At 41.2% G+C, this 26297-nt stretch overlaps 3 protein-coding genes across 5 annotated transcripts; all 3 read left to right on the plus strand.

The window, feature by feature from the left end:
• Nucleotides 1-1752: 1752 nt before the first annotated feature.
• On the plus strand, nt 1753-3178 carry LOC127763668 (inorganic pyrophosphatase 2-like). The gene is made up of 2 exons (XM_052288443.1): nt 1753-2018; nt 2108-3178. Exons 1-2 carry the CDS (start codon nt 1863-1865, stop codon nt 2840-2842), a joined length of 891 nt encoding a protein of 296 aa, XP_052144403.1. The 5' UTR covers nt 1753-1862; the 3' UTR covers nt 2843-3178.
• Nucleotides 3179-6348: 3170 nt separating this feature from the next.
• LOC127761080 (mitochondrial carrier protein CoAc2) lies at nt 6349-10896 on the plus strand. Its single transcript, XM_052285299.1, has 7 exons — nt 6349-6595; nt 8216-8301; nt 8380-8587; nt 8840-8966; nt 9047-9231; nt 9308-9430; nt 9956-10896. The coding sequence occupies exons 1-7, from the start codon at nt 6434-6436 to the stop codon at nt 10091-10093; spliced, it is 1029 nt and encodes a 342-aa protein (XP_052141259.1). The 5' UTR covers nt 6349-6433; the 3' UTR covers nt 10094-10896.
• An 8133-nt stretch (nt 10897-19029) lies between these two features.
• LOC127764791 (homeobox protein ATH1-like) lies at nt 19030-24589 on the plus strand. 3 transcript variants are annotated; one of them, XM_052289707.1, is made up of 5 exons: nt 19030-19347; nt 20878-21929; nt 22047-22456; nt 22567-22627; nt 23092-24585. In XM_052289707.1, the coding sequence occupies exons 2-5, from the start codon at nt 20931-20933 to the stop codon at nt 23239-23241; spliced, it is 1620 nt and encodes a 539-aa protein (XP_052145667.1). In that variant the 5' UTR covers nt 19030-19347; nt 20878-20930; the 3' UTR covers nt 23242-24585. The 3 variants fall into 3 exon arrangements, with proteins under 3 accessions (XP_052145667.1, XP_052145665.1, XP_052145666.1); XM_052289705.1 differs by lacking the exon at nt 19030-19347 and adding an exon at nt 19362-20877 and having other exon boundaries at nt 20958-21929; nt 23092-24589; XM_052289706.1 differs by lacking the exon at nt 19030-19347 and adding an exon at nt 19364-20476 and having other exon boundaries at nt 23092-24582.
• Nucleotides 24590-26297: the final 1708 nt, after the last annotated feature.

Raw genomic sequence — 26297 nt, forward strand, 5'->3', positions numbered from 1 at the left:
ATTAATACATGGTCACACCTGTCATACACACACTGTGTCTTGAAGTCCGTGCTACAGCTGGCTACAAATCTGTAGCCCGCTGCTCTTCTCTCTCCTTATTTATCTTCTTAAAATATGTTTGCAGCTGGCTTATAGCATGTTATTGTACCTGCTCTTATAATTACAATGAAATACTACTCCCTCCATTCTATAATGGAGTATAAGTCATGCACATGCATGCATGCAATTAATCGTGAAATCTTCTCCATTAAATTATTACATTTTTAAATCCTTTACTCTCACATTCTCTAATTCTATTGGATACATGCATCATATTTATTAGGATGATCCAAACTACAACATAATAATTATTATTTCTTAGTCTTTGGGTTAAGGGTGGTTATGCTTTATATTTTGGAATAGAGGGAGTAGTTGTTTTCTACTCCCTCCATCTACTTTTGATAGTCATATTTCATCTTGACACACAGACAAGAATAAGTAATTCTACTTATCATCCATTTAAATATGCTACTAGTTATTCCTCGTAAACAAGCGATTCATTAATATTTATATTTCTCAATGCCCATGTAGTCAATCATGTGTGGAAGAATGAAGAGTCACGCATTAAATTCGAGAAAATCATTAAGAGGATAGGTTGTTGGATTGAAATATGCCTATCAAAAATAAAATTTGAAAATATAACTATCAAAAGTAGATGAAGGAGTATTAATCAGTACAATTATTCCCCACTCACATCTTTCATCCATGTAAATATAAATTCTACTTACGAATGTTTTCGCTGGCTGCCATCGATAATGCTTATTCGTGTTTTTCCTTATCACGTACTCCCACCTATTTGTATTTTTGTAGTTAAAACCCGTTAACTTTTATAAGTTAACACATATATATCGACCATCGTTCAAAAGTTTATAAAATATAAACTTATAATAGTATATAATTTTTAATAATAAAATAAATCATCACAAAAAAATGATACAAAACATATTTAAAAATCGAACAGTGTCATAAGTCAAAAACCAGACATGGCACCGTACTCCCTCCATCCCAGTTTGATCATCTTCTAAGCAAAGGACATCAAGACCAATAACACCAAAATATTCATCATTCTCAAATTAATATTTATATGATTTATATGTTAAGATGCACCATCGCTTCGTATCCCGTGGATTACTAATGTTTTAAATATTGCATGTCATTGCACTAATAGATATTAATTTTTATTGGTTCCATGTAACTACACATTTACTTTTTACACAAATGAACAAAGACACATTTATTAGGTGATGATTATTTTGAGAAGGTTTCTTAGGATGATAAAAATGTGAACGGAGGGGAGTATTATTGTAGGCAATGGTCAGCGAGGCAGCATGTGTCCCTTACGGTTTTTTTTTTTTTAGAACACTGTGTCCCTTACGTGGCGACCTAATTTACCGTCTCCCGCGAAACCCGGACAAAGGCAATCCCGCCACGTAAGCACCGGCCGTTATAACGGCATTCATTCAAAGCGGTGGCGGGAATGGTGCTTAAGCTAACTCACCAACACGTCTCCTTCCCGCCACAAATCCCAAGAATATTCCCGCGAAACAATCCTTTCCTCTCCTCTCTCTCTCTCTCTCTCAAATCACAATTAATCCAACAAAAACCGCACTTAATCCCAACCGGCAGAAAAAGAGAGAAGAAGAAATTAAATCGATCTCTTCGTCAGCAATAATGCGGACGCCATCACGGCGCATTAGCTAGATACTGCTGCTAGCTTTTGCCGATCGATCCGAGCTATAAATACATGGCCGCCATGGCGATCGTTCGACGCAGCAGCAACAAGAAGAAGACGCGACGACGTAGCTAGCTAGATCGAGAGATCAATGGCGGCGAGCGGCGGCGGCAATGGCGTGGTGGTGGTGTTCGACTTCGACAAGACCATCATCGACTGCGACAGCGACAACTGGGTCGTCGACGCGCTCGGCGCCACCGCCCGCTTCGACGACCTCCTCCGCCGCCTCCCCTGGAACTCCGCCATCGTAAGCACCTCTCGCCGCCGCCGCCGCCGCCGGTGGTCTCGCTCCGACGAGCTGACGAACACCTGATGACTTTCTTTCTTTCTTTCCAGGACGCCATGATGGGGGAGCTGCACGCGGAGGGGAGGACGGTGGAGGAGGTGGCGGCGAGCCTGAGGGCGGCGCCGCTGTCGCCGCGCGTGGCGGCGGCCGTCGAGACGGCGCGCGCGCTCGGGTGCGAGCTCAGGGTGCTCAGCGACGCCAACGCCTTCTTCGTCGGCGCCGTCCTCGACCACCACGGCCTCGCCGGCTGCTTCTCGGCGGTCGACACCAACCCGGCCGCCGTCGACGCCGACGGCCGCCTCCGGATCCTCCCCTACCACGGCCTCCCCGGCCATGGCTGCCCCCTCGCCACCTGCCCTCCCAACATGTGCAAGGGCAAGGTCATGGAGAGGATCATCGACGAGCTATCCTGCGGCTGCGGTGGCGCGCCGGCGGCGAGGAGGAGGAGGGTGGTGTACGTCGGCGACGGGAGAGGCGACTACTGCCCGTCGCTGAAGCTGACGGAGATGGACTACGTGATGCCGAGGAAGGGGTACCCGGTGTGGGACCTCATCGCCGGCGGCGACCGCGCCGCCGTCCGGGCCGACGTCCGCGAGTGGGCGGACTTCGAGGACCTCGAGGCGGTGCTGCTCGGCATCGTCGCCGAGTGCCTCACGTCGGAACACGACGACGCCGACGACGATGGCGGCGAGGCGGCGCCGCCGGCGGAGTGCCGTGCGCTGCCGGCGACGCTGGCTTCCGTTCAGGAGGCAATTCTGCCCAAGGCAGTTCACGTGCCTAATTGACTGGGCCAGATGATAGATTAACGAACTAGTATTAATTAATTAATTAATCAAACATGCTTAAGTAATTATATATTCAGTAATAAACTTCACCTGTGTTGTTGCAAGATGGTGTGAGGTGGATCATGTAAGAGATCCCCATTATATTGTGCTTTAGCTTCACCAAATGGAAGTGTTTTGGTTTGGTGAATGGTGTGAGAAACATTCAGGGTAACTGAAATTGCGACACCATTGTAAGAACGCCTGAAAATTCATTCTACTGGTAGAAATTGATATTGGTCTTTTTGATATCAAATTCATCGATGGAGTATATTCTTACACATTTGTGGGAATGGACTCCGATGTCTCAGGGAATGTTTCCTCTTGTACCTTTTTTTTTCTAAATCTAATATAGATAGTTGGCAAAACTTATGAAAAAAAGGAAAAAAAAAGATAATGTAGAGTGTATTGAAATTTATCGGTACACTGCAAATCAAGTTTAAAATCGACCTACACATTAAAAAACAAATTCGAGCGTGAACAGTTCCACTACTATTACAAACTGGATTTGTCTTTTTTATTTCAACATGCGAGTTAGGTTTGGACCTGCCTTTTTGAGAAAATTCCTTATCTACACATGAGTTTTCGCTTAATCCCTTACATGCCCCTGAATTTTGCCCCCATCCTCTGTATGCCCCTAAGTTTTTATTTCGATCCCTTCTATATCCATGTTATAAGTTGACTGTGAATTGACCGTAAAATGACTATATTGCCCTTCCATTGTACTTTATACTTTCTAATTTAAAAACATAAGTCTCGTTATAAAAAAAACTTAATCTAAAAATCAAAAAGGGACATGATTATTAACATCGGATTTCGAAAACAAAATTAATTTTTCAAACATTTTTTCAGATAATGAAATCCAAAAAATGTTTTATTCGGAATTCGAAAAACCAAAATTGTTTCTTATTTGGGTTTAAATTTCAGTGAATATTTTCAATAAATTTCATCAAATCCGATTTGAAACTTATTTAAAAATCTAAGTCTTAGATTAAGTAATTATGGCATGTTTGTTTTTATAAACGAATCAACTTTTACATTGGGAGCCATGTTTTTTTAATCAACTACTCCGTACTAAGCAATAAGTAAGACACAAGGGTAATATAGGTATTTTTGAAAAAATCTAACTGTCGACTAACAGTCGACTTACGGAATGGGTATATTATATAAGGGATAAAAATAAAAACTCAAGGGTACGAAGGGGATAAGGCAAAATTCAAGGGCACAGAAGAGATTGGGCGAAAATGTATCGATACGTAAGGGATTTTCTCTAAGTTTTTTTAGAGTGGTATATGTACATTGTATGACTATTGTCACAAAATTTTGAGAATTTTTCACAATTATTTAGATGATTTTTAAACAAACGAGAAGACACCCCCTTGAGGGATCAAAACAGCTTCCCCGCATTTAAGGGGGAACAAAATAATTTCCCCACGTTTGCAAGGTGGGTTCCACTACCATATACCCAACTCTTCGAGCATAGAAATAATTGGTGCAATTTAAAATGTATTTTTTAATCTGATATTAAATCATATGCACAGGAAACATAATACAGGGTAAGAGTTACACATATAGTTTTGTTAGAGTCGATTTAGACACACTACTACAGAAACTCAAATTGGTGCCGGTTGGGAAACCCCCTTAGGTGCCGGTTTTCCCAGCTGGCACCACGAAGGCGGCACAGATGACTTCCGTCATCGGTGCAGGGTTCCAGAACCAGCACCTTTGTGATCTCTGGAATGCAAAAAAAAAAAAAAAAACCCGGCTTGATGCATCCATCAATTCCCCCCTCCCGTTGAAACCCCTTCAACCCGAACACAAGAACACAACATGAGCATCTAAGAACACACATGAACATCAAAACACACAAGATGAACACAAACAAACATGAACATCCCGGCCGAATCTAGCGGAGGAGAGGCGCCGCCGCTGGGCCGTGGCCAAGTCCCCTCCTGGCTAGATCTAGCGGAGGGGAGGAGCCGTCGCCGCCTCCGCTGTCAAACCGCCACCGCCGCTGGGTGGGGAGGCCGCTGCCGAGTAGTCGCAGCCCCTCCCACCGTTGCCGACTCCCCTCCTGGCCAGATCTAGCGGCCGTCGGGTGCCAGCGAAAGAGAGAGAGCCAAGAGAGAGGAGAGGGTATGAGAGGGAGAGACGGGTGAGAGGAGGATAGGAGGGGGCGAGTAGATAAGGACGCCCCCCTCAACTCCCACTCGGCGAGTAGATAAAGCCTGAAAAGAAAAAAAGGGCCGTCTCTTAGCTCAGCTCGGCTCGTTTGGTAAAAAACCGACACCTTTAATATATTATAGGTGTCGGTTTTTAATTAACCGACATCTATAGTACTGTTTTTTTTAAAAAAAGACGCCTATAGTGTGGGTGTCGATTTTTCTATAGAACTGACACCTATTGTATATTAAAGGTGCTAGTTTTATTTTTTTTCCATCTTTTGAAGGGTTTTTTTTTTCATCTTTTGAAGGGGAAAAGCACTATAAGTGTCTTTTTAGCTTCTCCGGCACGTATTTGTCTTTATGTAGTAGGGACATCTAGTGGCTATTTTGAAATATATGATTTTTAGCTAGAAACAGTAAAAGCATAGTAAGGATTTTTAAAAGCATAGGAATATGATATCACGCTCTGTTGAATCTTGAAGTGGTGTCTTCTGAATTATTCGCATGAAGTAAACACGTGAATTTGAATAGGATTTGCTTATGTTAGGGAGAGGAAGGAAGAGATTACATTGGGTATATAATAAGAAAAACAATAAAAACTTGTTTGAGCTCATGTTTATTTTCTTATGGAATCGGGGATATGAAAGGCCAATCCATAGGATTTCTGGCATCATATTCCACTGTTTCAAAGGGTAATTTTGGGATTTTTCCAAGAATTTAAAACCACCATAAATCCTATAAAAATTATTTAATCGAAAGGAGCCCCCTAGTTGTTTCACAATCATTAGATTGTTGTGGTTGCAAACTCATGTTTTGCAACTCTATATATCTTTTGCGAAAACAATTTTTCAACCTGAGTAAGTTACTAGTAGTAAATTATTATTTTTTTTTGAAATGATACACATATCAAAATAAATTCTCATTATCCAAAAAAAACCCAAAATAAATTCTCACAAACTCTTTAGGAAACTGATGTGGTAAACCGTAATGTAGAATCTGTTTGACACGGTTCTATTTGATAAAATTTGAATGGATTTTTTTCTTTTTTACAAAGAACCCCAATAGAACGGGACGTGGCTGCTCGGCACCTTCGCCTTCGCGCACCGCAGCTTGACAAATCTCCCTTTTCCTCCCCCCGACTACTTTATCCTTTATTATATTCCCCCCACACGGTCCACGTGGCCCGACCACAGTCACTTCCATGTGGGCCCCACCGGCCCCCCCCCCCCCCCCCCCCCTCCCCCCCCCCCCTCCTCGTCTTCTTCCGCTATTACTATTCTCCCTCCTCTTTGCGTCTCTCCGCCTCCGCCTCCGCTTCGACCTACCTCTCCTCCTCGCGTTCGCTTCTCCCCCCCTCTCCCCCTCCCTCTCCCGCGACGAGGCGGGAGGCATGGAGGCGCGCGCGCGGGGGCGGGAGGCGGGGGAGGGAGGTTGGGGCGGAGGCGGAGGTGGCCTGCCGCTCGCCGTGCGGGAGCTCGTCGCCGGCGGGGTGGCGGGGGGAGTCGCCAAGACGGCCGTCGCGCCGCTCGAGCGCGTCAAGATCCTCTTCCAGGCACGTCACTGCTCTCGATCGCTTGTTTCAATTCCTTGGTGGTAGTAGTAGCGGTTTGGGACGGCGCCCACGCCGATTCTTTGGTTGCCCCTACGCGCGCGTAATGTCGCATCCAATCCAACGCGGAACGCTTCCTTCCATGCCGATGTGCTTTCGCCCCGATAGGCGACGATGATGAGACGCGGCTCCTCTGTGTTTGTGTGTGTGTGGCTGGTGTAGTCCAGGAATCTTGGGCGCCGAAAGCTGTCCTAGTTGCAATTCTTGCAGCTATCTCTCTGTTGTTTTTTTTTTCTAAAGAAAAAGTTAGGAAAAAGTTATATGCCTTTTTGAGTCGGGGGAAAAAATCTTTATTGTGAGAGATGGAATGTTTTTGGTATTTATCAGTGCATTCTTTCGGAGGGGCACACCTACACCGGACACATGAATTGGGTGCTTTGATCAGGGAAAAAAAATGCATGTTTATACATTCTTTTTGGGCTGCTAGTAGCTCTGATATAACTGAACAATTGAAGGAGAGCTGACAGGAAGGTTATGATTTAAGTGGTTCAGGTGTTGGACATGAGTTGAATTGTGACCCCAGTTTGGTTCATTCCCCATGTTTGCTAAGTACTACATGGCAATCCCTTTCTGAATACACGTATGTATTAAAAAAATGTACTGAAATTTCTCGATTAATAAGTTGCAATCTTTAGAGGCTTGCAAGAGTTCGAATGTCTGTCAGGGATTCAAGCTCAGCTGAGTTATTAGATGATCACTATATCATGTCTGTTTTTTTTTTTTTTTGGAGAGGAAAGGTCACTTTGCAGTGTCATGTATCAATTCAGTGAAGCTAAAATAACTTTTATAAGGAGGAAATTTTTTGCTACTGTTCGATAATTTTCTAGTAGTGGAGTTGGACATCCTTGAGTAATCTTGAGTTCTTGACAAAATCATATACTGGAAGTCTGGAATATATTTGGAAAGGAGAAAGCCCCACCTAAATGTATTGGGATTTAACAAACATTTCTGATGACCCTTATGTGAAAATAGTTGACTGCAGTATATGGTTCGAGTACGAGTTTTGAATTACATTGGACAATAAGGATCAGAATTCATGGTGGTGGTTAAGAAGGCAACAAGAATATTAGACCAATGCCAGGGAGTTGAATCCTGTGGGGATTTCCACACACAAGGAAATTGGAAGCTACTTGTCTAGCCGAGCACCATTGTTCTCTTTTTCTTTTCTTGACCAAAAACAATAGGGGAGGCCCCTACGATATAAAAAGATACCATTGTTCTCCCGATAAATTAAATAAGCAACTGAGTGCTTCATTTTGTGAATCGGGTCATGTACATAAAGAACCATACCTTGTTCATAATACTTCAGTCTACAACTGGAGTGTTTTGATGTACAATCTGCTTTGATGTGTTTGAACTTAAATTGGTTATAGTTCGTACAAATATTAAAAAGAAACAACAACGATCTCAACCAATTAGTAGTTTGTTGTCACTACCTTGAAATTCATGATCTCATATACATACAATTAGTAGTTTGTTGTTACTACCTTGAAATTCATGATCACATCTCTCTATGTCTTAGGTAGTCCTCTGACATTTGAATGTTTCTTTTGGAACTTTCAGACTAGAAGAGCAGAATTCCATGGTTCTGGATTAATTGGATCATTTCGAACAATCTCTCGAACAGAAGGGCTTTTAGGGTTTTACAGGTTGGTCTTGCCTGCTTTGCTACTTGCATAATGAATGACAATTGCACTGTTGAGCTTGACTTTGGAATCTTCCCTTAGGGGAAATGGAGCCAGTGTTGCTCGGATTGTTCCTTATGCAGCTTTGCATTATATGGCCTATGAAGAATACAGACGATGGATCATTCTTGGTTTTCCTAATGTTGAGCAAGGCCCTATTCTTGATCTAGTGGCTGGATCAATAGCTGGTGGAACAGCTGTCATATGCACATACCCTCTTGATCTAGTTCGCACAAAGTTGGCTTATCAGGTTGGTCTTACACCTTGCACCCTTCATTCCAGAGGAAATCACACTTCTTCAAGGGAGATTTCAAGCTGCTCCTGATGTATCACACATTAACAAGCTCTCTGAATAATGATCTAATTGACACCACACCACTCTTTAGCAATGTTGATGTTGTGGTGTTAGAGAACCTACTTTCTATGAGTATATGACCCATTTCCTTATTTGTGGAGCTGTACTGTTAAATCAATACATTGTCTGATAATAATTTATCTGCAGGTTAAAGGTGCAGCGAAACTTTGTTTAAGAGAATATAAGCCCTCTGAACAGGTTTATAAAGGGATCCTTGATTGTGTCAAAACAATATACAGACAAAATGGGTTAAGAGGCCTATATCGTGGCATGGGTATGCTTATTTTGCATTTCATATTTTGTTAATTTACAACTACTGATACTGTTGCTATAACAAAGAATTTGGTTTTTCAGCTCCATCGTTGTATGGAATCTTCCCTTACTCTGGTCTTAAATTCTACTTTTACGAGACTATGAAGACTTATGTACCTGAAGAGCACAGAAAAGATATCATTGCAAAACTTGCCTGTGGATCTGTGGCTGGTTTGTTAGGGCAGACAATAACATATCCCCTTGATGTTGTTAGGCGGCAAATGCAGGTACGATTTTCTTCGGCATGGGGTTATAAATTGTTTTGAATGCTCTAAAGAATAATTTGGGATGAATTGTTTCCAGGTTCAGGCCTTTTCATCATCCAACCTAGAAAAGGGAAAAGGAACATTTGGAAGCATTGCTATGATAGCAAAACATCAAGGTTGGCGGCAACTGTTCTCAGGATTATCTATCAACTATTTGAAGGTGAGAATAGCCTTTCCTGTGTCACTAATAGTTTATTTATTGGCATTTTGTTTGGAAAACATTTTTTCGCTGCCGACAAATATGAAGACATATGACCATGAGCTGGGGTATTGAAACATTGAAATCCCATTTGTCTTAAATGTAGAACTTGACTTTTAGGCAGGCTATACTTCTCATACGTCCCATATGTGTAGTCACTATCTCACTGAAAGCAATGTCTTAGGGTCATTTGAGAATCTATGATGTTATGTCAATTATTTAATTAATTTCCTTTGAGCTGTTCATGAGTTAGAATACTTCGTCGATAATTGCTGCTGCTTAGGAACTATATCAGTTAGACACTTCAGTATGTGCTTTTATTTATGTGCAATGTGGGGAAAAGGTGGGTTATGGATATATATGGTATTTCACAATCTTATAATTATAAAATTACATAAGTAATGTTCATCTCCTTTTGTGTTAAGAAGGTACCTCTCTAGTTAAGGCTAGAGGCAAAGTATATCTTCACAAGTCTCTTTTTGACAGGTGGTCCCATCAGTAGCCATAGGGTTTACAGTTTATGACTCAATGAAGGTTTGGCTTAAAGTTCCATCGAGAGAGGACACGGCTATTGCTGCGCTGACAGAAGAAAGAAGTAATGCAGCCCCTGCTCACTCCAGTTAGTACAAATCATACTCTTTTGGTGGTGCAATCCCCTTCATTGCCTTGATATTTTCGGCATGTAACATAGCATTATTTCTTGGGGCTGTTGTACCACCACAATTCTTAGGCTCATCCAACATAGTGCAGAAAATAATTCGGCCTTCAATAAGCCCATAAGCGGCATGGTCACGGATGCCTAAAGATTGGCATTTGACTAGAGATAGAATTCTTTGCTGATTCTAGGGGAATTTCACAATGTACAGATTCTGTATATAATTGAATACAGCTAGTAGCTTGTATCTAACTGAAAGCTTAGTAAATTCACAATCCAGAGCCTTTCACCAATATCTGAACACTGACTCTTTTTAAAGACAACTCTGTTAGTATTTCCTTCAGCAGGGGCTGAGAATGAGATTTCCTGTTGCCATAAGGTAGGTTTCTAGGAGTAGGTTGATAGGTTTGAGTGTTTGCTTGCAGTTTTTGCCTGAAGTACATGCATCTATCATGCCTTGCTTTCAGCACCTTGTTGGATTCTTGCAACACGGCTCCTGTTGGGCTTGAGCTAAGATTCTTGCAAAAATTCAGATTCCTTGACTTTGTGGCCTCTGCTTGTACTGACTCTTTAGAGTTGTTCCAAAGCTGAGTTGCATGATGAAAAAAAGACCACAATAGCTGTGGAGAATGGCCCATTTAACTACTTATAAGATATATGAGTACTAACTGACTGATGTGTGAACTTTTTGTGAGCTTCTGTAATTCTTACTTCAATCGGAATTTTAGCTTCCATCCTTACTTAGGACTGCTGATGTGTGTTCAATCTGAATTGTAGCTTCCATCTCAACAATTCTGTGCTAATGAACTGTGCACAGCAACGTGTTGAGCTGTAGGCTGTTAGCCTTTTCCCTTGTTACTGTTATTACAGTGGTAGTAATTGTTTCAGTTCTCTCTTATGGCTTGTCTGGGAATTCATAATTTTTATGTTTATTTCCCCGACAAATTAACTACGAGTGCTTTGTACGATTACTAGTTTGTACTAGTACTACATAATTTCGGGCAAATTTCTGTCTTTAGTCTTCATCAATAAAGATCAGGCTCTAAATCTACTGGCAATTAGCTTAGTTTTCATAATTTCTGTCCTATTTGCAAGAAAGAATTCTTCAGTAAGCATGAGCCAACTAGACATGCAATTTTAGCTTTTCCAAACTACACCCTTTGTCTTAGAATAACTTTATTTTTATCCCTTTCATCTGTTCTAAAATAAGGGGTTGTTAGGATGGGGATTTTTTTTTTTTTTTGGCATTTGCTGCGGGCTACAACAATTCAAAATTATTGCAGCTTGCAATGCCTTTGAACTACCACAGCTTTATATTGATATGTGGAGAAGCTGAAAATAAACTTATTTCGAGAAGAATTGTTGTGAGAGTGGACAGCATTTTGGTTGATGTTAGCAGTTGGTTAAAGTAGATACTGGAGTACTTCTACATGAATACTACCACAATTAAGAAGATGTTTGGTGTATGTACTGACATTGCCTAGTATTGACATAGTTTTCTTGCCAATTTTGTTTAAGGTTAAGCGAACAAAATTTGGCACCATATTTTGACTAGCAATCCACAACATTGCCACACTTTTCAGAGATGATGTGTGGGATCAAGGTGCTAGAAATAGAATATCACCATATGTATGGTAATGGACCAAATACATGGCTAACTTAGTCAAAACTAACTATTGAGGTGTGGCAAAGTGTGGTAATGTATGGTCATGAACCAAACAACCCCTTAAGTAAGTTGAATATTATAGCCAACTAATAGCTCTAAATTATCTATAGCCAATCTAATAGCTCACTCATACCATAGTTACTTATAAACATATATTACACCATTAATATATGATATCACCTCTCATACACAAAGTGTTTTGGAGTACGTGCTGCGGCTGGCTATAAATTTGTAATCCGTTTTCCTTATCTCTCCTCTCTTAGGGTATTAGCAGTGCGTCACAAATATTTGTGGAGCCTCATGTGCCAACTTAGCTCAAGAACACCCAAGAACATTGTTAGATACATGCTCCACGGTGCATATTCCTTTGAGTGGGTCCCACCAGTCTTTTTTTCTACCCTCACTTTCCATCTCTCCTCTCTCTCTCCTTTATCCGTTCCCTACCGGCGGAAGGAAGCGAGGCAGCGGCGCTGAGGCGGAGGAAGTGAGCGGCGACCGGAGTGGCAGTGGGCAGGAAGCCACGGTGGTGTTCGACGTTCCTCTCTCTAGGGGCGAGGAAGAGCGGCGGCGGAGAGGAGGATGACGTCGCCGCTCCTCTCCCCGTTGTGGCCTTCCCCCTTTTCCTCTCCACACCGGCGCGGCCTCTCCCTCTCCGGTGTAGATCTGGGAGACGGGCCGACAAGCTCGGCGTCGCGGAGAGGAGGCAGGCGACAAGCTCGACAGCGCGGAGAGGAGGCGGGCGATGAGCTTGGCAGCGGAAGAGGAGGATGGCGATGACGATGGCGTAGTCGATCTAATAGCTCATCCATACAATAGTTACCTATAAGCATATACTACACCATTAATATATAGTCTCACATCTCATACGCACACAATGTATTGGAGTCCGTGCTGCAGCGGGCTACAACCGTTTTCCTTCTATCTCTTATCTTCTCTCCTCTATATGTGATTGCAACTTACTTGTAGGCTGCTATTGTACTCGCTCTAAGAGCAAGTTTAATAGTATAGCCAACTACTTACTCCAAATTATCTATAGCCAATGTAATAGCTCACTCATATAATAGTTATCTATAAATCATTAATATATGGTCCCACCTTTTATGCACACATAACGCAATAGAGTTCATGCTACAGCTAGCTACAAATATGTAGACCGCTTTCTTCCTCTCTCTTCTCTTCTCTTCTCCACATGTGCTTACAGCTGACTTACAACCTACTATTGTGCTATTCGGGGTGACGTGTTACACAAAGATCTAGTACTCCACTCTCCCTAGGTAGGAGTACTCCTAGCTACTAGTAGGGGAAGGACAGGCTAGGGCCTAGGATCCATAGGGCATAGGCTACAGGCAAAAACCTTCCTGCAGTGAATCACCTCCATGTGCAGTGGTACAATGCCATGCACAGCCACAGCCTCTCTGCCTTCTCTTTGCTCACCTGGATATTCTCATCCTTCACACTCTTCACTATACCACACAGTACTTGTACGAGTATGTGAGCTGTGGGCAGGGTATTGTCCATCAATGCACAATCAGCTCTGTTGTTAGCACTATTAGATCAATGATTTGTTTTATAAGAAAAGATATAACGAAATAATTGCTCCAGAGTGTATGGTCACTGGTGCATTCTTTGGAATAGAGAAATTTAAAAGGATTTTGAAAGGGTTTCAACAAATTCATGTAAAATTCCTATGTTCGAGCGAAACATTGAGAACGAGAAACAATGCTACTCACTTGTCAGTTAATGATGCACACAGGTGGTGCAAATTGTTGGCTTATCAAACGCAACCAAAATTTATTATTTTAAAAATATTTTTAAAAGTTGACTTTGGGTCCTTTGATAGTAGTTTGTATTATATTCTAACATAAGTACTCCCTCCATCCCACAATATAAGGGATTTTGAGTTTTTGCTTGCAACGTTTGACCACTCGTCTTATTCAATTTTTTTTTGCAAATATATAAAATGAAAAGTTATGCTTAAAATACTGTACATAATAAAGTAAGTCACAAATAAAATAAATAATAATTTTAAAAAATTTTGAATAAGACGAGTGATCAAATATTACAAATAAAAACTCAAAATCCCTTATATTATAGGACGGAGAGAGTAGCTTTTAAATCGCTCGTAATGAATTATAATTTTTTTACTGCATTAGCCTTTCCTCAATTCCCTTTTCCCGAGGGTGAAAAAAGAAGAAGGGACAAGAAAAAGGGGAGACTCTCCAGTCCAGTCTCCTTGATTTTGGAGCTCATACACTACACAGTCTACTACAGCATGCATAGCCTTCAAAGCCTCTTTTCACCCATCTTGGCACAGTGACGTGCCAATGATTACCACCTCCATACCTGCATTACAAACTAGCCCATCATTCCCTAACAGGCCAAGCCCTTTGATGATGATACACATTGATACTCCTTCCTACTAGGAGATAATTAACCATTATCACTTTTACACTTGATATTTAACGATTTGTCACTAAATTACATACGAGGACTCACATGTTATAAACTATAAGTGACAAATTATTAAATGCCACACCTTTAAAATGACAAATCCTCTTGTCCAAAACCACCTTGTTTTGTCTAGCAAAAGAGAACTCCACACTTACACGCCTGTTTGAAACTTGGAGAAACATATTTAACAGCATGCGAAATGGGATGGTCTATTAGTATATGATTAATTAAGTATTATTATAAATTTAAAATATATTTATTTGATTTTTTGTAAAACTTCTATATAGAAATTTTTTTACATAAAACTTACCTTTAAGCATTTCAGTAAGCGTGCTAAACATGAAGAAAAAAAGTTGAAGGTTGGATTTGAAGTTCAGAACTCAGTCAAGGATTGTGCTGACAGCTATGAATATTTGGATTACATTGTTTAACTTCATTGTTATTTGGAAGGACATGTAGGGCATATAAAAGTTGACACAAGTGGAGAGTACTTTGTTTATTCCACTGGTTAACTTTTTTTAAAGATTTTCCACTGGTTAACCACTAACTTGAAAGATTGCCGTCTCACCTGCAGGAAGTGAATAACCACCAACTTTGAACCAATTTTGTGATTTCAACCCCTTCCTTTGTAGGCATCTTTGGAACATGTGTGGGTAAAACTGTAGTTTTCAAAATTCAACAGTTGTTCAATTGTATTGTTTCGACGCTCGATACAAAGAGGATAGATTTTTTTAGAAGAAAGATGATAGATTTAGAATAGAGCCAATGATAAAATTTTCAAGGTGGTCATATTTTGTTAGAGAGAGAAGGTCCATGTTAGTTTCCTTAAAATAATATCTTCTTTATGGAACATTCCATAAGAATTTTGTGAAATTTCCCTTTGGAAAAGGTCAATCCGATGATGTAGTAAGTCCTTTGCTATAATAATTCTTATACAAATGTCTTAACCCAAATGAAGATAAACATATGGATTTAAAAAAAAGGTGAAAATTTTAGTGAGATTAGTGTTTTTTTTTTGCGGTGGAACCTGTCAATTCAGGTTCAAATCCTAGGCTTGGCAGGTGTGTTCGTATTTATAGCTAATTATTATTTAAATTGCTAGGTGACGTACCCGACAATAGGAATCTATGATGATTTCATCGATCTTAAGATTTATTGTCCCAATCTCTTAGATGTGCTCATCTCTACTATTATAAAAATTGAAGACGTTTGTGCTTTGTGAGACAATTTTTAATTTCGTTTGCTTTTAGAAATGCATATTCGATTTGAGTCAATTTTTAAGTTCCACGCATAAGAAATTTCTTTAAAAAAACTCACATGCTAACTTGAGGCGATCAGACTACTAACTGCAAGTCATGATTTTTCTAAAAAAATATATATCCAAGTGAATCCCACGGTAAATTTCAGGAACCAACCCCTGTGCAAACGGTGGTATTCACTCTCTGTTGCTCCCTAGCCCCTACCCGCCACCATTAATGGCTCCCCAGAGATCTACTACTACCCACTCGATTTCGCTGACCTCATCCACCCCCTGCAATCAATTCTGCATTCTCTCTACTGTACTGTACTACTATAGGAGTACAGTATAGTATCTCTATGGCTGTTGTATGGTGTACACTGGTGAAAGGCTGGTATAGTACTGTCTACTGTAGTGTACATGTTATACCATGGAATGCATGCTAACCCCCCCCCCCCCCCCCCCACATGTTGTATAGTAAGCCATGTCATACTTGCCTACCGTGTGACGAAACAGGAACAAAAATTATCGAGGGTCTAATACATTGATAGGAAAAACACAGGAATTGAAGTAGTACGCTTCTCAAATTCTCCGGGAACAGAAAAAACAATAGGAGTCCTTTGATCACGCCATAAGAAAAACATAGGAAAGTTCACAAAGAGATTATATTTCTTGCTATTTTTCCTATGAAATGTGAAACATAGGAATACAATTCTATGAAAATTTTCTTTTCTTTCTTATGAATCAAAAGGACATGTAGGGAAAATCCATAGAAATTTAAATCATATGAAAATCCTTTGTCTTCTTATGAATCGGGCCCTAAATATGTTCTAAAATATAATAGCTTGTCTACGAATTTAAATATGCGGTTGTCTAAATTTATAGCTAGAAATATTTATATTTTGAGGTGGAAGGAATAATTATTTATTGGTATATTAATTAAATAGTATAAATTAAATAATATAGGTCCTATGACTCCGGGAAGTAGTATGCAGGTACGCCATTGATAAATATCATCACTAAAAAAACTGAAATACTATTCCAAGGGTCCCTTTGAATCGTAGGAATGAAAAAACGTAGAAATAGGAGAAACGTAGGATTTTGATAGAAATATTAATGTAAAACAGATGATTGCAAAACATTGGCAAAAAAAACACAGGAATGGCCATTTAATTGGACCGCAGGAAAAACGTAGGAATTAGAGGAGAGATATAGATTTAAAAGAAAGTTTCCATGAGGTAGACATGTGGTTCTACCTCATGTTAGAATTGCTCCAAAACTTACATGGCATTAGGCATTCCATATGAATTTTATAGGATTCCATAAGATCCATTTTTTTATTCAAAGGGCAATATAGAAAAAATTCCTGTAAGAATGAAATCCTCTAAAATTCCTATGAATTTCTTTTGAATTAAAGGGTCTCTTTGGTTTCAAATCACAGGAATAACTTAGGAATGTATGTGCAAAAAACAAAATAAAAGATTAGAACACATGAAATTTTCCTTCAAAAAGGATGGAGTGGATGATGTTTTTATTCCTATAGAATCAGCACATTTTGGAGGATTGGCACATGATTCCTATAGAATTTTTTTCTTTGAATCTTATGTACCAAATGTATGAGTAGTGTTAATTCTAGAGGAACTGGGTTTTTCTTTAGTTTCTTCTCCAAACCAAATAAGATCTAAGCTTGTTCAGAACTTCATATTGCTGAGGCTGTTTTGTAGTACTACCTCCGTCCCAAAATAAGTGCAGCCATAGATATGCGTGCTGAGCGTTTTGACCATCCGTCTTATTTAAAAAATTTATGAAAAATATTAAAAAAATTAGTCACACATAAAGTACTATTCATATTTTATCATCTAATAATAATAAAAATACTAATCATAATCTTTTTTTAAATAAGACGAACAGTCAAACGTTGGACATGAACAGTGCTAAAACTGCACTTATTTTGGGACAGAGGGAGTAGTAATAGTACTAGAGTACTAGTATTACCTTGGTGAATAGTATATAATAATATAAGTGATGAACAAATGTGAATTTGTGATGAACAAATGCAGTTTACTCCTCCAATAGGAGGATGCTAGTGCTACTGTGGGCACTGGGCAGTAGGAGTAGTACACTCGTTTGTCTCAAGGTGTGTGGCAATTTTTGGTGCTGATGAGGAGAGGAGCACAGCCTCTGCCAGACTGCCAACACAGCAGGCAGCTGCTGCCCTCAGCCTCAGCTCTCAGCCCTGCACAGAGATTCCAGATCTTTTGGCTGCCTGCCTGCCTGCCCTGCCCTGCCTGCCTAGCTTGATCATTTTTGCACAGAGCACACAGAAATGAAAACATCAACCTGGTGTGGTGACTGGTGACTGCCTGACTGCTGAGGTGAGGTGTGTGTCGTGCATGTGTGTCTCTTAAAAAAAACAAATGACTTTTTAATTCACTACCAAAATAAACCTTAGGGTGTGTTTAGTTCACGTTAAAATTAGAAGTTTGATTGAAATTAAAACGATGTGACGGAAAAGTTGGAAGTTTGTGCGTGTAGGGAAGTTTCGATGTGATGGAAAGTTGAAAGTTTAAAAAAAAAAGTTTGGAACTAAACTCGGCCTTACTACTTCCTCGATCCCATATTTTTACCCCCCTCTCATTTGTCCACAAATAAGTTAACTTTAGAGTGTTTATTGCATCAGAGTTTATGAAAATATGTTATAATGGTATATTTGTATTGAGGGTAGATAAAGTGGTAATAATTGCATTGAAATTTGATAAACTAGGGGTATTCTAGTATTTTTGAGTTTGTATTGGTATGTGTGGGATGGATAAAAATGAACTTATTTTAGGACATAGGTAGTATCAAATTTTGATAAGTTAATAAATTTAAAATAGGATTGTTACATTGTACTCCCTCCGTTTCACAATGTAAGTCATTCTAGCATTTCCCACATTTATATTGATGTTAATGAATCTAGACATATATATCCATTTAGATTCATTAACATCCATATGAATGTGGAAAATGCTAGAATGACTTACATTGTGAAACGGAGGTAGTATTATCTGCCAAACTCTATCAATAATTCCGAAACCTTCCACTGATAAAAACTACACAAAATTTAGTAAGGTATCAAAGCAAACACCACCTTCACATTTTTTTTTTACCTTATCAAAGATTGAGATTGCTAATACTTGGCTCTACCAACAAATGATAAGTTTTTTTTTTGCAGAAAAGTGAACATGCCCAAAGCAACAAAGATGTGGAGTATTTTCCTGTTTTAAAAGAAATTGATTTTTATCCTTGATTCATAAATTGAGAATTTTTATTTATTTAATATATCTTATTTACCTACCGACCAATGCTTTTTTTTCTATTAAGGGACACTTGAATATTTTTTAGTACTAAAGTTTTCTCAAGATGCCAGAATGTTTTTATTTTAGAATAGAGAAAGCATGCACATACTAGAGAGAACTAGAGAGGTGTGTCCTTCAAAAGCCTGCACAAAGTGTAGTGCTCAATGATCCCACAACTTTCACAAACACTAGCCCACAATGCTCTTTCTCTCTTCCCTTCTCTCTCTCTCTCTTGTCTTCTTGTGTTACAACAAGATCAGAGCTTTTGCATGCATCCATCTCTGATTGATATGCATGATCAGGCACACAGCCCCCCAGGGAGGAGTGCCCTTGTTGTAGTTTTGCAGTGCCTTGCCCACACCCTGCTGAAAAGAGGCCATATAAAGCAGCATCCTTGGACCCATTGCCTCTGGCCTCCCAAACATTTTTTTTTTTTTGCATTTTTGCTTGTGTTTGTTTGCTCAAGCAAAGACTGCAAGAGAAGAATCAAAGTGTGCAAGCAACTTCATCCCTATCCCCCTATATAGACAGGTAAATCTAGGAGTATAATCCTCTTGAGTCTTGTCCTGGTTCTTGGATCTCTCTCACACAGTGCTGCATGCTTCCTTCCATGAATGGATTTTGATTAGTTTAAGCGAAACCTACCTTGCTTGTTTGAGTGTCTCTCAGTGCCAGCACTGTTTAACTGTAGTAGAGGATGAGTGGTGGGACAGTCATTTAGTAGATTTTAGGCACATGCATGATCCACATTTTTATAATGCAATGTTGTATTTTGGATTAGGATAACTGACCAATGAGCCTATGGTTTGCCTCCCCAGTGACCAATCATTAGGTGATAAATCCCATATGCTTTTGGCACCACTCCTCCTTTACACCCTTCTCCCTTCCTCTCTGTCCCATAAAAAATCTACTCCTAACTAGGATGAGATATGATGTTGGGTATGTTCAGATTCATTATACTATAAAATGTCTCATCTTATTCCGGGTTGATCTTTTATGAAACGGAGGAAGTAGTAATAAGCCATAGGTGTATGCCCCCGTGTTTACAAAACCGATGAAAACCGGTGAAATCCAAACTTTCTTGACCAGGTCAGAAAGCTACAAGCTACTCGGTCTTTTGGTCAAGTTTAAAATTTTCAAACTAAATTTAAATTTTTGTCAAGATTTATCTATATTTTATCGGTTTATAAATGGTTTTAATCGGATAGTGAATCACTCGGCATCTATAATACTCCTACAGTAGTATAATGAGTGAGCTACTACTAGTTGTGTATGGGCACCAACACCTTGTCATTGGCACTTTGCCTCCTGAGTAGGGCCCATTGGTTCTTTGATAGCCTCTCCTCCAAGGCCAAAAAATTTTCTGACCCAGTGTCAAGGTCAGGGAGAGCTGCTCCCTTGCTGGCCTTGAGATGTTTGCATTGGTTTTTTCCCTTTCCCTTTCTCTTTGGTGGTCATTAGGCCTACCTGATACTACTTGTAGTGAGTGAGTGATAAGTTGATAACACTTCTCCCTGCCCCAATTGTTTCCTTGTTCCTAGTAGAAGTAGAAGCTGGAAGCTGGTCTCTTTGGGTTTTGGAAGGCTTCATCTTTCCATTTTAGGTCCTGCAAGTGTGCTCAACAACTCAAGCTGCACTGTCTTCTTGGTTTCTACCTCTGGTATCAGCTCCTTTTGTTCATCTTTGTGATGCATTGTGTTATTCACCATGCATCAGTTCATCTGGTATTTTATGAATTTATCAAATGAGAACAGAAAAAGAAAAGATTCTTGTTTTAAAAGTTGGAAGATCAGTTGTATGTTAGTTGCAAGATTGAATCTCTTTTTGTTCCAATGGAACAATTCTGTGAGGATCTATTTGTGGCTTGTACTGTTGATTCTTTTGCTACTGTGAAGGTAAAAACTAAAAGTGGTAGTAGATGAAAAGATCAAAAACTTTGATTTCAAGGGTACACCTAGTACAAGCCTGATTTGTCAAAAGAACAACACAAATCTCGTGAAGAACAGTGTGTCTGAATGTCTGATGCGTGTGTGCTGCTGCTGTTCTTCTTCTTCTTCTCAGGTTTTGATTATTATCACTAGTTTCTGCAATTCTTGGAGATTTCCGAGGCGGCCATGAGCGGCAATCCATCGTTCTCGCAGCTCGGTGCGGTGGACGCCGCCATGAACGGCGGCTACTTCATGGCGGCGAGCGGCAATGGCGCCGACGTGCCGCTGTTCCATCCGGCCATGGCGCCGCCGCATGATCACGGCGGGAGCTTCGGCTACGGCGACGCGGCGGCGGCGGCGATGGACGTCGGCGCGCACTTCGCGGCGGCGAACAACCTCGTGCTCGCGTCCCTGGCGACCCAGCTGTTCGGCGCCGCGCCGGCGGCGGCGGCGCACGGGCATGGCGACTACCTCGGCGCGACGACGCCGCCGGAGGAGGAGATGGGGGGCGGGTACGACGTCGCCGTCGGCGACAGCTCCGGCGGCGCGGTGAGCCTCGCGTGCCTCGGCCACGGCCAGCCGGGCGACATGGCGGCGGGGTGGTGCTCGACGTCGGCGAGGAAGCCGAGCTGCAACTGGAGCAGCAGCAACGCCGGTGTGCACGGTGGTTCGTATTACCTCGCCGGGGTGCCGGAGGCTGCCGGCTTCGTGTCCGCGGCGGCGGCGGCGAGCGAGCTGTCGCTGAGCCTGTGCTCCAAGTCGTCCTCGGACAGCATGCTCAACGCTGGCGGCGACCAGTGCTCGTCGGCGGCGAGCCGTTCCGGGCTGACGCAGATGAGCAGGGTGGTGGTGGTGGAGCCCGAGCCGCCGCTCGTACCGTACTTCCCGGCGGCGAACTTCGCCGTGGTGGTGGCGCGGTCCCGATACGCCGCGGTGGCGCAGCAGGTGCTCAACGACGCCGTCGGCTGCGTGCTGGGCGGCGTCGCGGACGCCGCCGCCGACTCGGCCAGCGGCGTCGACAGCGGCGGCTCGAGGCCGTCGAGCTGCTCGGTGGCCGGCGGCGCGCCGTCGTCCGCCGTGAGCTCCAACAACCAGCTCATCGCCTCCTCCGGCGAGCACACGCACGGCGGCGGCGACGCTTCGGCTCAGCGGCTCAGGAGCGAGCTCCTCACCATGCTCCAGCTGGTGAGCTCGCCCTTCTCCACACGACTCCCGAGGCATCAGTTCAAGCAAATTTCGTACTACCATTTCGAATCAAATTTGAAACCATCTTTTGACGACGATACGAATTCAAATGCGCAGATGGATCAGAAGTACAACCAATGCCTCGACGAGATCCAGAGCACGACGGCGAGGTTCAACACCCTGACGCACGCCACGGCGCGCGCCGCCGGGATGAGCAGCAGCAGCATCTGCGCGCCGTTCGCGCACCGCGCCGTGTCGGCAATGTACCACGGCCTGAGGCGCCGCATTGCCGGCGAGATCATGTCCGCCGCCGCCGCGGCCGGCAGGCCTTGCCGCGGCGGCGAGTCGTCGTCGGCGGTGACCGGCGGCGAGAGGGAGCGGAGCTGGGAGTCGGCGTTCATCCAGAAGCACTGGGCGGTGCAGCAGCTGCGGCGCGGCGAGCAGCAGTGCTGGCGGCCGCAGCGCGGCCTCCCGGAGAAGTCCGTCGCCGTCCTCAAGGCCTGGATGTTCGAGAACTTCCTCCGCCCGTAAGCACCACCCACGCCGCCATTGACGCCGATCTTGCCACATCACGCATTTGATCGAACACCTTCATCAAACAATCTGATTCGATTCATTTTTGGTGTTCTTGCGTCAGGTATCCGAAAGACAGCGAGAAGGAGATGCTCGCAGCAAGGAGCGGCCTCAGCAGGAACCAGGTAATACTCCCTTTCTAAATATTTAACGCCGTTAACTTTTTAAAACATGTTTAACCGTTCGTCTTATTCAAAAATTTTTATGAAATATGTAAAACTATATGTGTACATAAAAATATATTTAACAACAAATCAAATGATAGGAAAAAATTAATAATTATTCAAATTTTTTGAATAAAAAGAACGGTCAAACATGTTTTAAAAGTAAACGGTGTCAAATATTTAGAAACGAAGGGAGTACTATATACAACTCATTTCCAAACTTTTGTCAAACAAAAATGATTCGAAAACCAAACGCTTCTCCGCATTTTCGACGAAACAAAACTGCAAAGATGATAAATCATAGACCCAATGATCATGTTCTTGGCTGAATTATATTATCTGAAAACACATTTGTTGTACTACATTTTAGCATGATTTTTTTGATTTTCCGTGGCTGATTCGGTCGATTTGCGCGGCGATGGTAGGTGTCGAATTGGTTCATAAACGCTCGAGTTCGGCTATGGAAGCCAATGATCGAGGAGATGTGCGAGGAGCTGAAGAGGAGCTCGGGTGGTGGTGCTGGAAATCAAGCTCTAGCAATGGAGCATATGAACAGCCAAGATGTGGTCAGTTAACCAGTAAGAGCTTTGGCTTGGTTTGATGGCGATGTTAGCTGCGGATTAAGATCAATCAATGCCATTGATCTATTTATCGATCACCAATTGTAACTCAGTTTAATTCGATGGTTTCAGTATATATAAAAGCTGCCGGTGCAGTGATCGCATTTCGCGGTAGATCATGAGCACCTCATTGGGAGATCGATGCGAATTGCTGAGTTTTCAGTTGAGTAGGCTGCAGTAAAAAAATCAGTTAAAAAATTTGGGATTGATTGTTGTTAGTACTACCTCGGTTCCAAATTATAAGGATATTTAGGTTATTTAGTAAATAGTTCTGAGGTTGGCAATTTTTTTTTTTGAATTGCATACGTCTTAGGGCCTCAAGATCCGCTCATATTTTCACATTGTGCATTTGATTGGCTATGGAATCATTGAAATGATGGGATTCATTGGAATTAGCACAAAAATACATTTATATTATGGTATAAAATTTAAATTCTAGAAATCCTTATACTCCCTCCGTCCCATATTATAAGGGATTTTAAGTTTTTGTTTGAACTGTTTGACCACTTGTCTTATTCAAAAAATTTTGGAATTATTATTTATTTTTTTTGTGACTTGCTTTATTATCTAAAGTATTTTAAGCACAACTTTTCGTTTTTTATATTTGCACAAATTTTTTTGAATAAGACGAGTGGTCAAATAGTTCAACGAAAAACTCAAAATCCCTTATATTATAGGACGGATGGAGTATTTTTTAAGGGGAGCAGTAAAGTATTTCTGGAGCTAGCGCGAATGGGAGGATGACCTCTTTAGCATGGATCCATCGGGTAATCATGCATCTATGAAGTGAAATTTGAATGGATTTGGGATTGCCAAGGTACAAAAATGTGGTGCTGGTTTATCTGCATTTGCAGCACTGAATCCAGCTACCTGAACATCTAGGCTCTAGCTAGCTGGAGTATTTCTTGTTCCAGGTTTCGTCCACGGATCGCCACATGAGAGCACGTGTGATGTTTTCGGTTTCGGCCCTATGAACCGTGCTACCTCCATTCAAAGTATAGCAACTTTTGGTATTTAGGTCTTCTTTGAATTATATGAATCCAAAAAAGAATAAGAATACAAAAAATACATGATTGCAATATTAATCCTACGGAGAATAAAACCATGGGAATTACTCGATACATGTGTAATTTCACCATTACATGTTGCCCATCTACTTTCTTATTTTAACCAATTATAAACGCCCCTCTCCTTAGTTCTCGCATGAAAAAATTCCGAACTATTTATATTTTAGCATGGAGGGAACAACAATTTTAAATGTTGTTTTGATGATATTCTCACTTTACAACAAAAGTTTTGGCAGAGTGGGGCAATCCATGCATTTACGTGGCCACACATGTGGCAAATTATAGCAAAGTGGGGTAACAGCCAAATACAATGAGCCCCATCGGTTACCCTAAGGAGATAAAGCAAAAGCTAAAATTTAAATTTTCAAATTTAATTTTGCAGTTGATTTTAAGATATTTTCAACATAGTTTTTTTTTCAGCATTGGTTTTTAAATCGCTAATAACACATATATAAAAATTTTACCTATAAATTACTTTTTATTCCCCTATAAGCTGTTTTAGTTTATTAGACAATATGGACAACCGATGTGGACCTAGGCTAACTTGGTTAAAGGTGAATGCCACAAACGTGGTTCTCATGTCTCAAGCAAACATCCCACTCGTAATGCGTGTTAGAGTTGACAGTTCATTGGAGCAAAAATACCAGGGATTCATTTAGCAATAGACCCTGTTAGCCTGTCTGGAACATAGTATGGTTCCTGTTGATATCGAACTATAAAATCCTGTGAAACTGATTTCATGATCTTCATGAAGGACTCTTTACAGTACTATTAGGGTAATGAGAGCCACTGATATGTGGGCTTACTTGTATCGTCTAAGCTCCCATCTCATTGACTTTAAATACTCCTACAATACCGTGGAGAATCCATATCCATTTAAACCGTAGTGTCTAAAGATGATGAGAAGAGGCCGGTTTAGTGTTTTATTTACGAGATTTGCTCTGGTCCAGCAAAACGAACATCAAGATAAGTACAACGAGGTATTTTTTTTTGACCGAAGCAAATCTCTTTATTTACGGATAAATAATAATATCACGGATATTTACTGTATGCATAATATAGATCGATTTCTAGGTTTTTTCCCCTAAAAAAAGGTGCCAAACAATGGCAAAAGAAAGACCCAAAAATCTGAACGATATAATAATGTCTGCCAACTGAAGGTGCAGTAGAGGGATGTGATGCCACTTGGCCGTGCAGGAATATTGTTAGCGTTGTGTTCTGAGCTGACGGCTCATGTCATGCAGCAGCAGGAGGATAGGATGGCATGGTCACCCATGTTTTATGTATAGTGTACTACCAGTGTCGTCGAATGGAGAGTACATTTGTTCACATATATATGGGTCCAAATACAACGGGGATGTGATTCATCCTCAGTCTGCATCACGGTACACTGATGAGCACTGTCTTGTGACTCTTGTCTCCTTGTTGTTGGCTACCTCCCCTCTTTATTCTTCCTGGCCTCTGTAGATCCATTTTAAGTTCTAGTACTTAAATAGCGGTGGTAAGTTTGGTAACGGTGGTAGTAAGATACCCGCTACCATTAAAACATAGTGGTCTGTTAAGAATAATAGGGGCAATGTCTTATCCAAAAGTCTTCATACTAAGTTCATAGTAAGTGTATTTAATGCTATTGAATTTTCTTAGCTTACTTTACAATTCTAGGGAGAATAGCTACTTTAGTCCCTAAAGTTTCTCTGTAGGATCAGTTTAGTTTCTAACCTTTTAAATGGTCCAAAGAAATCCTTAACCTTTGTCATAAAGCCTAGAATAGTCCTTGGATCCACCAAAATCATCATATGGATATGCCATGTCATCATTCATACAAAATCTATGATGAACTGTCCAATTTACCCTTATATATATCATAGAAAAATAAATATAATGGTGAATTAGACATAACCATAGGAAAAAATACTTCTTTTTTCACCCTTTTGAGGTATATTT

The sequence above is a fragment of the Oryza glaberrima genome, chromosome 2, assembly GCF_000147395.1.
Source record: "Oryza glaberrima chromosome 2, OglaRS2, whole genome shotgun sequence".
Lineage (NCBI taxonomy): Eukaryota > Viridiplantae > Streptophyta > Magnoliopsida > Poales > Poaceae > Oryza > Oryza glaberrima.